The sequence below is a fragment of the Chaetodon trifascialis genome, chromosome 20, assembly GCF_039877785.1.
Source record: "Chaetodon trifascialis isolate fChaTrf1 chromosome 20, fChaTrf1.hap1, whole genome shotgun sequence".
Classification (NCBI taxonomy): domain Eukaryota; kingdom Metazoa; phylum Chordata; class Actinopteri; order Chaetodontiformes; family Chaetodontidae; genus Chaetodon; species Chaetodon trifascialis.
Genome location: NC_092075.1, coordinates 17,185,462 through 17,199,146, shown reverse-complemented (window position 1 = coordinate 17,199,146; position 13,685 = coordinate 17,185,462). Strand labels below are relative to the sequence as shown.

Here is a 13,685-nt window from a genome sequence, read left to right as displayed (position 1 = left end):
GCCTCATTGTTGATGGGATCTCACTGGTATTATGCTCTGTTTTATGCAACGTGTTGTCTCTTAGGTAACTGAAACGCTGTGATCCTCGAGGTTGCACATCAGCTAAATCATAACATATACTCGGTCCATATTTACACTACAAACAAACTCAGGACCAGCTTATTTCACCGATGAGGACATCTCCAGCTGGAGGAGAGGCGTCTGTTTTAAGCATGTGGTGCAGTGTTTTTCTGTGCACCTGACATTCAAGGTGTAAATCCAGCTGTGCACCTGTCCCTCATCTGACTCATGGACATAATGAAAACCAGCCGCTCCCAGGTGGTTGCAACACTGACGGTTTACTGAGATCAGATGATGTGTTTTTCACTAAGCTCGACTTGGGCACACATCTGCCGCGTGTCTCGACTGGCATGTGCTGTGTACGTGTGTGCACGCACGCCTCCTCCCGTATGAGCAAGCGGAGCGAGCACGGATCTGAAGATACCACTTAGTCTGAATTTCTATCGCAGTCAAAATCGATGCTGATAGTTGATGCGTGTCGTCGCGAGTGAGGGTGTTTTTTTTTCGTTATGTAATTTGACTTCCTCTGCCTCTTTTGTTTATCAACTGGGCCGTCTGACGTCATCACCCAGCCGGGGTGGGGGGGTCTGAGCAGCTCGCGGCTGGTGCTTTCAGACTAGTTAGCAGACGGAAAACAAACCACAGCGGAGCTGTAGCTAAACGTTAGCTAGCCGCTGTCTGAGAAACGGGACAGAGGGCCTCTCTGGTCAGTTGTACTATAGCAAGTCTGAATGTTTGCAGATAAGGTAGTGCGTGTTTTGCACTGACTTGAGCCTTTTATGCAACCCGCCCTGCTCACCAGGCACAACGATGTCCGACGCTGCTAACACTACTACTACAGACAACAACGGAGAACCCGGGCTAAACGGTACGCTAAATGCAAAGTGCTGGACTGGAACAGCCTGTCATTGTGTGTAATGTGCAAGTGACCTATCGGGGTATGCAGTTGTATGTATACAATAAGTTTATTAAGGGTTTCTAATCATTAAATGTAGTTTATTCTGGCCATTTGTGGGGGGTTTTTCGCCGAGAAGCTACATTGAAGGGTAGAGGTAAGGACGCTATGTTCTGTGTGTTTATTGACAGTAGGTGCACCAATGGCGTTTCGATACGCTTGACTGACATACAAGGAAGCCAATCAGAGATTTAGGTGGAGGTGGGTGTATGCATTGTCAACAAGGCGAGATGAAGAAGTCAGAACAGGCAAAAATGGGGCCAGAGAAACAGTTACTGTAAATGATTGTACAGGAGCCAGTGTAGATATCTTAAGTTTATATCTTCCGACATCATTTTATGTAGTGTATTTTCAGATGTCAGTCTATTTAAATAAATTGGGATCAAGTCCAAATAAATTACTGACTCACTATTTGGCAAATAATATTTTTTCACAGCATGATTTCAAATGAGTGGAATGTATCACCTCACCCTTCAGCAGCTGAAACTGGATCAGCTACACTGAAGACCCATAGGCCGTTAAAGCTGTGAACAAAGGCTTGTTTATTGCGCTGCTACACTGACTCAGGGGACTGTGTATAAAGCTGCTGTGGTTTAAGTTTTATCACACTATGGGGGGCCATGACTTGGCAAGCTATTTATGGCTACAGTGACAAGGAGTCAGACGTTTTGGACGTGAGGAAGGTGGAGAAAGTGTTACAGCACACAGCAGTGTCGGCACATGGTGGCTGGTTGATTCAAAGCCACAGTCTGGGCAGGAATCAAACTTTCCAGCCACTTTTCTTAAGAGACACATGATTTGTTTTGAACAGGGGTGGATAGCCAGCTATGGATAGTTATCTTTAAAAAGGGCTTTTGGAGTAAGCAAGTTGCCTGCGCTCTGCTGCTGGATGATAAAAATGTTGTACCCTGGTTTACAGACAGTATTTCTCCATTCAGCAGCATTTTAGCTACCCTCAGTTACATGAGATAGAAAGCAACAAGTGTTGCTTTCGTTAGAGACAGTTTTGCCATTATGCTCAAGTCTGTGTCACCTTTTGTATGAATACCATAGCTTGAAAAATCTGGCCTGTCATGTGACAAGCAGGAAAAAGACTTGGACAAGGGCTGCAAATATTTCAGAGGGATCAGACGTTATGTTTTGTTTGTGGCCCCTTAATCCATATGACCACAATATTAACCCAGCACTTACTTCTGCATTTGGCTAATAAACTCAGTGGTCACGATTCCATGTGATAGAGCCAGAATAATTTCTGAAATATAGTTCACAGCAGATTTTTATTGGTGGCACTGGTACACCAGGACATATTAGACTGCAATAGTCAATTCTGAGACACAGCTTTGGGGACAATAAGACCTTGCACTTATCAGATGGAGAGGCCAGCAGTGTCCTCTGTGATCTGAGACTATGTTATTTTTGGCCTTTCCTGGAGCTCTCACCAGCGTCATAAACATTTTTATCTAATACCTGCGGATCTTCGGGTAAGAGGCAGCCTCGGCCCTCGTCCCTCCTGTCTGAACCTCAGCGTCAGTAGATCTAAGAGGTCTCATCATGTCTACTTCCTCTAAACCCACAAACAGCTGATAACTGCTCTGTGGCTAGAATATTCGGGAGTGCCAGTGCCATGGAGATGTGGTTTTAGTCCACGGAGCGGAGACAATGGGCTGTCGACAGCAGCTTGGCTCGCAGTCCGCCGTGTAATCTGCAGGATGAGTGCGAGTGCTGAGTATGGGCCTGTTAAGTGGGGGAGGGGTCATCATTTGGGGTAGGGGGTTTAACTGGCCTGATGCCTGAACTGTCCTGTAGAAGCTCATGTGAACGTGGTGTTTGCTTACTGTTGTGGGGTCATGTGACCTGCTCGGAATGCCTTCCTCTTTTTTATTTTGGTGTGGACAGAAGGAGAAAGTGTTTTTAAAGCTGCTCAATAAGGGATATTAGATAACTTTTCCCCCCATTTTCCCAGCTCATACCCTGGCTAACCTGCCCCTCCTCTATATTTGTCACCCAGCTCTGACACGCTGTGCCTCCACAGCTGCCAGCCCATGCCAGAGCTCACGTACAAACAGGTTGAGCGTCATATATCACAGTCAAGGTCTACAAGGAACCACAGCACATACACGGCCAGGCATTTACTGCCCTTTCATCACACAGCTGTAAATGGAGCTTTACTCTTGAACTTGTTTGACTGATAGGCTCAGACTGTCTGTCTTCTCGTCCCATCCCAGCTTAGGATCGAGAAGTCATTTTGACGTTTTTCCTCTCTTTCTCACCACCCTTTTTTTCAGTTGGAGCAAAGTCTTTTTTGCTGCACTTTGTGAGAGTGTTGTGACTTCTTGAACCTCCCTTACTCGTAAAGAAAACGGACCACCCGTACACTAAAAATTCAAAGGAGTCACCATTAATCTTATGAGTTACACCTTTCTGTGTGCTGTTATGACAAGTTTAATACCCACTTTGAAAAAGGTCTTTCAACTGTAACTTTTTCTCCTCTGACTGGTAGTTGAGACAACATGCAAGAAATCTAACACTATGTGGAAATAAAGACAACTGTCTCTGCACGAGTTTATTCCGAGTAATCGAGAAGATAGCAAGCCTTTTACGCTGACATCTAAACATGTCACAGCAGCAAAAGCACAGGTGTAGTCAGTAATATTATGATGTTACATTCAGTTTGTGTCAGTTTCAGGGTCCAGTTATTGTGCATGTTTGCTCACTGGCCAGGCTTACCGGGACACTTAAATGTAAGACAGCCATCATAAATGGTATAAGTTTGAGCTTTTCCTGCTGTCAAGATGTCTGATATGAGAAACGCTTGTTGAAAGCTCCTTAATTTTCTCAGTAAAATTATTTGTCAAAGCTTCTGATGAGGATATATAATCAAAAACAGACATATGAACATCTGTAGCTACACCAAAACAACACCAATGTGAGCAAAAAGCCTCCTCCTTGGGGTACATCAGGTCTTACACTGACCAAGGTATTGGCTTATTAGTTTACTGACATGAATTTACACCGACTCCATCTCATCGGGCGATCATGGCATTTATATCTGGGCATGTTTAAACTGAGAATCTCTTTGTATGATAATGTGCTGTATTTCTGTTATGACATCCAGCCCCTTTGCATAAATTCAGTTGAAGCACTACTATGTAGACTAGTTGACTGTGATGCCAGATGTTTAAAACTTGTGTCAAGTTTTACCTTAACACCATGTGACAATGTTTCTTTACTCTTGCAAGATAATGCCACTGGGAATGTAAACTTTTTTTTCCACTTGTTGCAAAGGGACCTTGTCTGATACATTATGATTGTCAGTGTCTACTAGTAGCAGGAAATAAAACCATTGAGTGCGGGCATATAATCTGGTTTAAACCAGTCTTTTTAAAAGAATCTGTTTTTTTTGTTTTGGTAAAAAATCCTATAAACCAAAACATGAAACCACAGCACTGATCGAGGTGAGTGAATGAAGTTGTATGATGGTCTGTTCCTTCCCACAGGGTCCTGGGTGGAGTTGGAAATGAACAGGGGCACAGCCGGATCAGCCCCGCCAGCCTGCACAGACGGCCCAGCACCAGGCCTGCTTCCCCTCCCTCAGATAGAGGAAGAGGAGGCCATGGTCGGGGGCCTGGAGCACGTCCCGTCCTCATCCTCAATCCACAACGGAGACATGGAGAAGATCCTGCTGGATGCCCAGCATGAGTCGAGCCGCAGCAACTCCTCCTGCGACAGGTAAGAATCCTCTAAAGGTATTTTGATGCAGTTATTCACAATAATCCAGGATCTACTTTGCTGAAGGGTTTCTTCAACCTTTCATCCTTGAAGTTGTGTTATTGGGAAAAAAGAAATAAATGCAACTAATTAGACTGCATGAATAACACGATAGAAAACTAATTGTCCTTTAACTATGAAACTCTCAAAATTCAGCAGGTTTAAGTCAAAAAGCTGTTATATTTCCTAATCTGCTTAACATTAAATACAGATGAGGGCACAGGAATTTCTGCCAGGATTGAAAAGTTCAAAGAAAGTCATGAGTTCTTGGGGTCAGACAAGCCTGTGTTTATAGATGTGGAAGCCACGAGGTGATGTTGGTTCCCGTCCAATGCTTCTCTTGACTTTCATTCAGTTCAGCAGACTGCTTCAGAAGTTCCTTTTGATCTTAAAGCCAAAACAGAATCACTTCCATGCTGTATCCTGATATGATTATTCAGATTTTTTGTTTTGTTGTTGTTGCTGCTATTTTTTGGTTAGCCTGGTATGCAGTCAGCAGCTCATTTGCATTGATTTCCAGTTATTTTCTTCAATTTTCTGTTTCTCCTTGCTGCAGGAAGCACAATAATAGGAAAATCATCTCAATCCCCTCTTGCTCACTAAAAAAACTTTCAGCCTAGATGTCCCGATGGCTAATCCTCTGCTAATCGCCAACTTAAAGCTTACTATGAAAAGTGAAACATAAAACCTTCTTTATTGTAGACATATCAGTTTCCGTTTTTATGCAGACGATACTCATGTTTATCTAAGGTTGACCCTGCAAACTCTTATTAGAACACTATCAGCCTGCTAAACTGCCCTCACATCCACTTTGTAGTACAAATATCCAAATATCAAACACCTTTGGTTGTCTGTCTCAGTCAATAACTCAGCATTGCAGAGATTGTGGTGTAACCTCAGCGTAGACAAACATGTTAAATCAGTGGTTCAATCCTACTTTCATCATCTCAGATACACAAAGGATTAGACCATTTCTTTCCACCAAAAATCTGCCTCAATATCCAGTCGATTGAACTGTTGTAATTTTTTGCTCTCTGGCATCAGTAAAAAATCCCTCTCCCAGCTCCAGCTCACTTAAAACACTGCTGCCAGGATTTGATTCAGACGAGGAAACATGATCACATTACAGTGACCCTGGTTTCCTTACATGAACTCCGTGTTGCTTTTAGAATCGATATTAAGATATTATTAATCTCTTACAAGGTCTTGAGAGTTATTTAACAGATCTTTTATTGCCCTATATTCCCTGCTACTCCTTGAGATCCTCAGATGCACCTTTCTTGGTTGTTCCAAGGTCCAGATTAATACACAAAGGTGATCAAGCTTTTGCAATCAGGGCTCCTAGTCTTTTAATTTTACTCTTTGTTTTTCAAATGAACTATCACTTTTAGCTAGTGTTATTCTCATTTTGTTGTAAACAAATAAAGTCTATTGATATCCCAGTGGAAAGCTACACTGAGCCCATAAACCAGGAGTGGCTTCTCCTTCATAATTGCACCCTCAACATGTTGAATTGACAGCTACTCAGGGGCTGAGGAGGCTTCGGAAAATAAAACGACATCTTCCTGCGTCTTGTTTTATTGAGCGCGTTAGAAAGATCCTGACCCTTTGACTGCACATCATGTGCTTGTGTTTTCTCCTCGAGCCTGTGATAGAGCCGAGCTTATCAGAGAGCCGGAATCAGCTGTCAGTGAGTCACCTGAGGATGACTTCACTGCTCAGTGAACGCCTGGTAAACAATCTGTACTCGTGTAGTTGTGTTGTAACATCAAGTAAACAGTAACTACTTTCACAACCACACGCTGGCCAGGATATAGCTTTTTTTTCTTTTATTTTCCCATTTACAACAAAATGAAATGTAACAACACTAATTGAAATCAAAGTTATGATGCGAGACGTAAAGTTGACACATTAAATTACTGCAATCACAGAGCAAATGGCACTGGAATAAACTGCATTTAAGAGTATCCATAAAACATCTACTTCCTGTCCACACAATGATAACGATACACGAAAGCAAAATGCAGCAGGGGGCTCCAAATCGTGTGTACAGAGCAGACATATGCTTGGAGGGCAGAATGCATTCACTTTGAGACGTGTAAGCATTAATACAAGAAAAGGAGTGCTACTACTACAGCTGTGAGTAAGCCTTGGTTATTGGTTATTTTTGTTCATTTGGAATTGATTTTAAATGATTGACTTTTCTTTTTTTTTTTTTATATTAAGTGCGGAATTGCTTAGTCCATTCACAAACCCCAACCAAAACATATGTCATCTTACCTCATCTTTTTTTTTTTTGGACTGAACAACCACTAAAGCTAAAACCCTAAACATTTTTTGATGATGGGAGAAGAAGAAATGCTGCCCTTGAAACCTCTGTAATTGGATCATTTATATTAATTATTAGATAAATTGCACAAGACAGTTATTTGATCATAAAAATAGTTGTAGCTCCATTTTCTGTTAAATTTTATATTGGTATATTTTTTGGTTGTGAGACCGTGTTGGTCCCTCGGATTCAGTGTGTTTTGTATATCAATGTATAAACCAAATGACTCTGAATATGTCAAACAAGCACTAATATCATGGCCTCTGACAAGAAGAGAGGCAGTGTTGAAGTTGTCATACATACACATCTTGTACAAAACCTACAGATATCTGAAGCGCTGTAACTATGGTTACTTATTTGTTAATATCGTTAACATTGATTTTTTTTTTAATGGATGTTCAACATTTGACCTGAACTGCATTTGTGGTGTCCTGTTACATGATGGTATCAAACAGAAACAAATCTTTTCCATTCCCATGTTATAAAGCCATTTAACTCATGAGAGTTTCACAGCATGATGGAGGAGGAGGCCTAACTTCATGACTTCGTCAACAAGGAGACCTCTGATTTGTCGTTTCTGATTGCGCCCACAGCCCCCCGCGGCCCCACACCCCCCAGGACGACGGACAGATCATATTCGACGTGGATTTGAGCGGCAGAAGAGACAGCCAAGTAAGAGCGTGTGTGCCTCTCGGGTTCTCCATCAGTCTGTTGCCATGGCAACCACTCAACCACTGGCCCTGAAGTGGTGTGTGTGCGTGAGAATGACAGCTGCTGCCTGCCTTTAGTTTCCATGGATATGGCTGCCACACCCTGTGTGGATTTGTGTTTGGTTTGTGCAGCATGTCACAGCGTTACGCTCACTCTCGCTCTCACTGGCTTTCTGTCAGAGCGCTCTGGAATCCAAACTTTCACACACCTGCATAAATATATATACATATATTAAGGTTGAGGTTGCTAAATTATGTGTTTGCGTCTGTAGTCAGAAGAGGATGCTTTGGACAAAGAGAGGGACATGGACATCCTGATGAAGGACGCAGATTGGGTTGCTGACTGGTCCAGTCGACCGGAAAACATTCCCCCCAAGTAAGTCTCCACTCAGTAAACAACGATGCAATGCTTCCCTGGCAACCAAACAGACAGCAGCTTGTTTGTCCTGAGAAAGCGGTCAGTCATTATGTCAATAAAGTTTAATAAAGCCAGCTGCCACAAATTGCGTACGAATCTGATGCTGACATGACTGAAGTTGAACTTAATTGATGTACGAAGTTGCCTTTCCTTCTTGCCTTTGACACAGTCAGGCCACAGTTTTAGCTGGTGCACCTGTTCCCTGACTCTCCCATCATGTTAATGCTCCACTGAAATGAAATGATCTATTTCACTTATCATAAATGCATGTACCGGCCCAGGGTGTACCCCGCCTCCCGCCCGTTGACAGCTGGGATAGGCTCCAGCCCCCCCGCAACCCCGAAAGGGATAGGCAGTATAGAAGATGAATGATGAATGAATGATAAATATATGTCAACAAAATAAGTTTGAATCATTTTTATATGAAAATGGGAAAGAAATCCACAATATTGGATGCACAAATGTTACTTATAGATGCTGAAATGATCCTGCTAACCTCTCCCAACATATAAAACCTACAGCTTTTTCAAAGCCAGTCTACCAAAGGCTAGCAGCAATAACAAGGCCCAGATGTGTGTGTGTGTGTGTGTGTGTGTGTGTGTGTGTGTGTGTGTGTGTGTGTGTGTGTGTGTGTGTGTGTGTGTGTGTGTGTGTGTGTGTGTGTGTGTGTGTGTGTGTGTGTGTGTGTGTGTGTGTGTGTGTGTCAGCGTGCAGCAATAATGCCAACGTAATCAGCAGCCCTCTGCGCTGTCAAAGCTTCAACCATATATGGGATGAGGCCTGGAATAAGAACAGGTTCCTCCTCTTCCATCTGCTTAAGCAGCAGCCGCCATGTCTGCTGAAGTCATGTGAAGATGGAGCTTGAAAACGGAGAGAAGAAGTTGTGCCAAAGAGTGTTTGCTGTATAAATGATTTAAACATAGATGCTGGAGGGCATATTTACCAGATTTGGCAGGTGTCATGTTGTCAATCATGTGACTGTGATTTGTGCAGGGAGTTTCATTTCCGTCACCCTCGACGCTCAGTAACACTCAGCATGAGGAAGACTGGGGCCATGAAGAAAGGAGGCATCTTCTCCGCTGAGTTCCTCAAAGTCTTCATACCCTCGTTGCTGCTATCACACATCCTGGCTCTGGGGCTGGGGTAAGAGAAAACCACTACAGATCACCTGTCCATTACTCAACACCACAACATAACATAACAGGGACAGAAGGGGAGATTGTGAGCATATTTCCCATTTGGTCAGATACTGAGTTGGTGACACTAATCTTGGGCGTCCACCTTGAAACTCTGCTGATTGTGTAGATCTTCTCTGCTGCCCGGTTGAAGATGTGTGTGAAGCATCCACCTTTTGCAGCTTGTAGCTTCTGTGCAGCAACAACCATATTTGAAGCATTGGAGTCCACCACAAGCTTTTTTGCTGATATTGAACTTCAGGTGATTTCCATTTCACCAAAAAATACACTTAGTCCCTTTTTTAAATTCCTTCAAAGTCTTCACAGCATATATGAGCCTGGACAAACATGGATGTAAATGCAACTGCGACTCATTGGTGGAGGCAGATAACCGCCAGGCGATCATTCAGGTTTTCAACATAATTTGTTTGACTTTTGTAATAATTTCCCACTTGTACATAAAGCCCAGTAGGGGGAGCTGTACAGCCACAGACACAAGTCAGCTGCGTCTCTCCTTCCTGTCTGTCTGACAAACTGGCAGAGCAGCTGCCGACTGAAAGGCTGCACACCTGCCGTCAAAGAGAGCGCGCCGACATTCCCAGGAGCTCTTTCTGTTTGTGCTTCAGCAGCGATACCTCAAACAGCGTTCTCCTCTTGCACGTGATGTGGTACTCAATGAGTGTCATTAACAAACCTGTCATAATCTCAGCATCCCTGCTGGCCATTCTGCACTTTATACACTTACATGATACGTCACTGTGATCTTCTCACTGAGCTGTTATTCTTGTTTATGAGGAAAGGGGCAAAGTTTTTATTTTCTTTTTTATCCCTCCACACTGGCGACAGGTTGTCTGTCCGTCTATCCCATTGTCATTAACACCGTATGTCGGGAATTTCTTCAAATTTAGTACAAACACACACTTGGACACAATGTTGAACTGATTTGATTTTGGTTGTCATCTGAATACATTTAACTTCTTCTGTGCAGCAACATCCAGATGTGAAGAATTGTAGTTCAGCTGCTACCGAGCTTCAGGTGAATGTTGTTGCACTCTTATGATACATAAATTGGCAGCATTTTTAGCAACAGTACAGCAGAAAAAAGTATCCATGCAACAAAACAAGCAACAAAATGCAGTTCAAATCTTTGCACACCAAAGACACAAGGCCTCATTGACTGAAGATGCTAGACCTGTTCGTGTTTTGGATTTGACTGATGTGTTTGCTTGGTACGTTTTTCTGTCAAAAGTCCATCTTGTATTTTACATGTCGTTTTGCTTTCTGGATAAATCTTGGTAACATCAGAGCGCTCTTGTTCTTCCTCAAACGGTGCTTTTTTAATGACGCCCTCTTCTTCTGCAATGGTGTAAAGGCAGCCAACCGGAGAATGTGCTCAACTCCTCATAATAGATGGAAACAATAAACGGCATCATCTTTTGGGGGGGAATTCATTTCAAATTTGGATGGAAACTTTAAAGCACAGTGAAACTAAGCGTAGCGTTCACACTGACAGGCTGCAGTCAGGATGGTTGGCTGGATGATGACATGTAACTCTGTGCACCTTCTCCTCAACAGAGTCTACATCGGGAAGAGGTTGACCACGCCACCCGCCAGCTCTTTCTGAACCTGAAGCTGAAGAGAAGTGCCTGAGAAGTGGCCACGAGTTGTTGGAGAGAGTTTTGCTGTTGCGAGAAGAACACCCGCCTCTCCTCCCCTTGTCCCGCCTGCAACCCCTCCTCCCCATTCCTGAGATATGACATGTTCTCAGGAGAAATGCATCTGCCTTTTCCTCTCCCTCCCCTCCTTCCCCACCCCTCTTTTTTTTTTGATCGCTGTTCTCCGATTGTCTGTAAGATATCCCCTCTCCATTCCCCCCGAATATCCTTCACTCATTTGTAAAAGCTTTTCAAAGAATGAATAAGGTCATACTTCCCTTTCCTCAGCGTTTGGGTTTCAGTGTGTATAACGGGTGGGCTTTCAGTGCGGGTCACAGCATCAAACCAAACTCTTGCCCTTTGATCATCTGACAACAGGGGAGGACAACCCAGTTTTAGAACTGACTACAGATTGTGCCACCTACACGAGTAGCCCAGCACTCGATCTCGAAAGGGTTCGACCAAATTCAGAGTCGGCTACGCGAACTGAAAAAGTGATCATGCCTTTTCGAAATTAGCCATTTTTTTTAATTTATTTTGCAACAGTGTTGGTTTATTGCGAAGTTGTAATGATGAAAGGAGTCGCCATAGTGGCCATCCCAAACCAGAAGCGCTCGTGAATTGCACTGGGGGGAGTCTCGCGAGAGAGATTTATGTGACATTTTCTGTGATGGAAGCTAGGAATTCTCTTCAGTACTGCATCTGAATGAATATTTTTGCAAAGTGACAATAACTGGAAACCAGGGTGTGGATGTGTGTCGTGCAGCCAGGCAGCACGTTCCTCTCAGTGTGTTGTCTAACAGTATTTTGTGGTTGGGTCTTGGTTAACAGTGCTACCGTCTGCGGAAACAGTCAGTGTTTGTCTGCAACATATCATAGAGCTGCTTTGGTCCTGACTGCTCAGTCACTTTTACTCCTCATTGGGCTCGAAGTTAGTGATTATTTCATATATATTTATAAGTCATCAAAAAGAATTTGTAACAAAAAGCTTAAACGGCATGAAACATGAGCTTTAGTGTTTTGAGGATGTTTGAGTCATTTTATTTACAAAATTAAAGGATTTCATTAAGGATTAAACTTGAAATGACTGACTTTTGCTTTCAGTTAGGAACATAGTTTTAAGGCTTCTGTCTTTGAGAGAAAAGGTCTAGTGTTCATGTGCTCTGCATTCTCACACTCTCACAACATTTTGCCAAAATGCTCTCAAATTACGCTGAAATACTTATTCAAGCTGCAGATGAAGGGAACTGATTTAGGGTCAGTCGATTGTCGATGGGCAGAAGGTACCAGGTGATCCTTGCTTTAACATGTAGCAACTAATAATCCACTGAAGGGAGGCTTGTTTTTCCTGAACAAGGCTCTACTTTATGCGTTAACAAAGGTACTTGGCTGGCATGTTCAGTATCGTCTAAAGCTTTACTGCAGTATCTCTGAGGCTGGACTGGGGTCAGTTCTGTCCCATGTGGACCTTCCGTAGCCAGACCTGGGTCAAATGAAAATTGATTTAGAAGTTCAGATCTCATCGCATGCCAGCTCTCTTGTTTCTGCAGGACATACAAGGGTGTCCGGTGATCTGGTGCTTCAGTCATTCAGGACTAAATAACTCTTTTCAGAGCGTTTGCAGTTTTTTTTCCACTAACTGTTGTGTTGCTTTGTTGACAGATGTGCAGGTTTTGACATGCAGGATGACACAATGAGCTTCAGTTTTAAAGGGGAACATTGAACTACTTTTACATGGAAGTTGCAGGGTGACATTTTTGATAGAAAAAGAGAGTAAGACTGTTGCTCTGTGACATCAAGAATGGACATTGTTCTGTTGAATTTTTGAGAAAGCCTCTCCATGAACTAATTTAGCTTCAAATACTGTTTGATCCAGCAGGTCGACTCAGGACGCGTCACCTTTTTGTTTGACCTCTTACGACAGGCTCATGAACGGCCAACACTGACTGTTGTAATGTGTCCGTCTCAGCCACAGAGGTACTGCCATGTTTAATGAGACATACATGTGTCTGCCTGTGTTTGTACAAGCAGCGTGTTGGCCTCTTTGTTTTTAGTTGTCTATTTTCTTTGTTTTTTTTGTTTTTCCCTGATGTTGCAGAAAGATTGTGAACGCACAGAGCGGGAGTCGAGTTTGACACGGATCACGTTGAAGCGTGCGAACATGAAAACCCCCTATTGTTGATGGCAGGGCCTAATGTGAAATGGAAATGGAAGGTGTGAAAAGAGATTTCCCTCAGACTGCAATGGTCTAACAGTAGTTATTGTAATGATGCATTTGCTTTGATTTTCTTTTCCCCACCTCATTGGAAAAAATGGTAAACATTTTGTCATTAAAGATTACCTGAATGAAGCTTCACTGAGTGTGCCTTTTTAAATGTGGACAGTTCTATGTTTTAGTACTTGTATCCCACAGGATGTTTAATTACTATTACTGAACGCCTCAATATGATGAGCAATCATTGGGTTAGTAAAATGGGGTAAGGTTATATATGATGCGTCAAAGTATTGTGTGTAACCAGCAGGCTGCAAAATATCAAATATTCAGTTTGTTATGATATGAAACTCAGTGTCAAACTGATCTAATCAGTATTGGTCCTGAAAGTGGACAGAAAAAT

General features: G+C 42.9%; 2 protein-coding genes across 2 annotated transcripts in view; one reads left to right on the top strand and one right to left on the bottom strand.

Annotated features, from left to right (window-relative positions):
* The window catches only part of barhl1b (BarH-like homeobox 1b), a 336,897-nt gene that overhangs the window by 88,962 nt on the left and 234,250 nt on the right, over nt 1-13,685 (bottom strand). The window lies entirely within an intron of this gene.
* On the top strand, nt 255-13,423 carry bnip3lb (BCL2 interacting protein 3 like b). Its single transcript, XM_070988248.1, has 6 exons — nt 255-928; nt 4,513-4,744; nt 7,706-7,784; nt 8,095-8,198; nt 9,234-9,383; nt 10,991-13,423. The coding sequence occupies exons 1-6, from the start codon at nt 871-873 to the stop codon at nt 11,037-11,039; spliced, it is 672 nt and encodes a 223-aa protein (XP_070844349.1). The 5' UTR covers nt 255-870; the 3' UTR covers nt 11,040-13,423.

Bases quoted from the DNA above. Each gene is read 5' to 3' on its own strand.
- bnip3lb (XM_070988248.1), top strand. From the start codon at position 871: ATGTCCGACGCTGCTAACACTACTACTACAGACAACAACGGAGAACCC. The intron at 8,199-9,233 runs GTAAGTCTCCAC...TGATTTGTGCAG, and splicing joins CCGGAAAACATTCCCCCCAA to GGAGTTTCATTTCCGTCACC. The intron at 9,384-10,990 runs GTAAGAGAAAAC...TCTCCTCAACAG, and splicing joins ATCCTGGCTCTGGGGCTGGG to AGTCTACATCGGGAAGAGGT.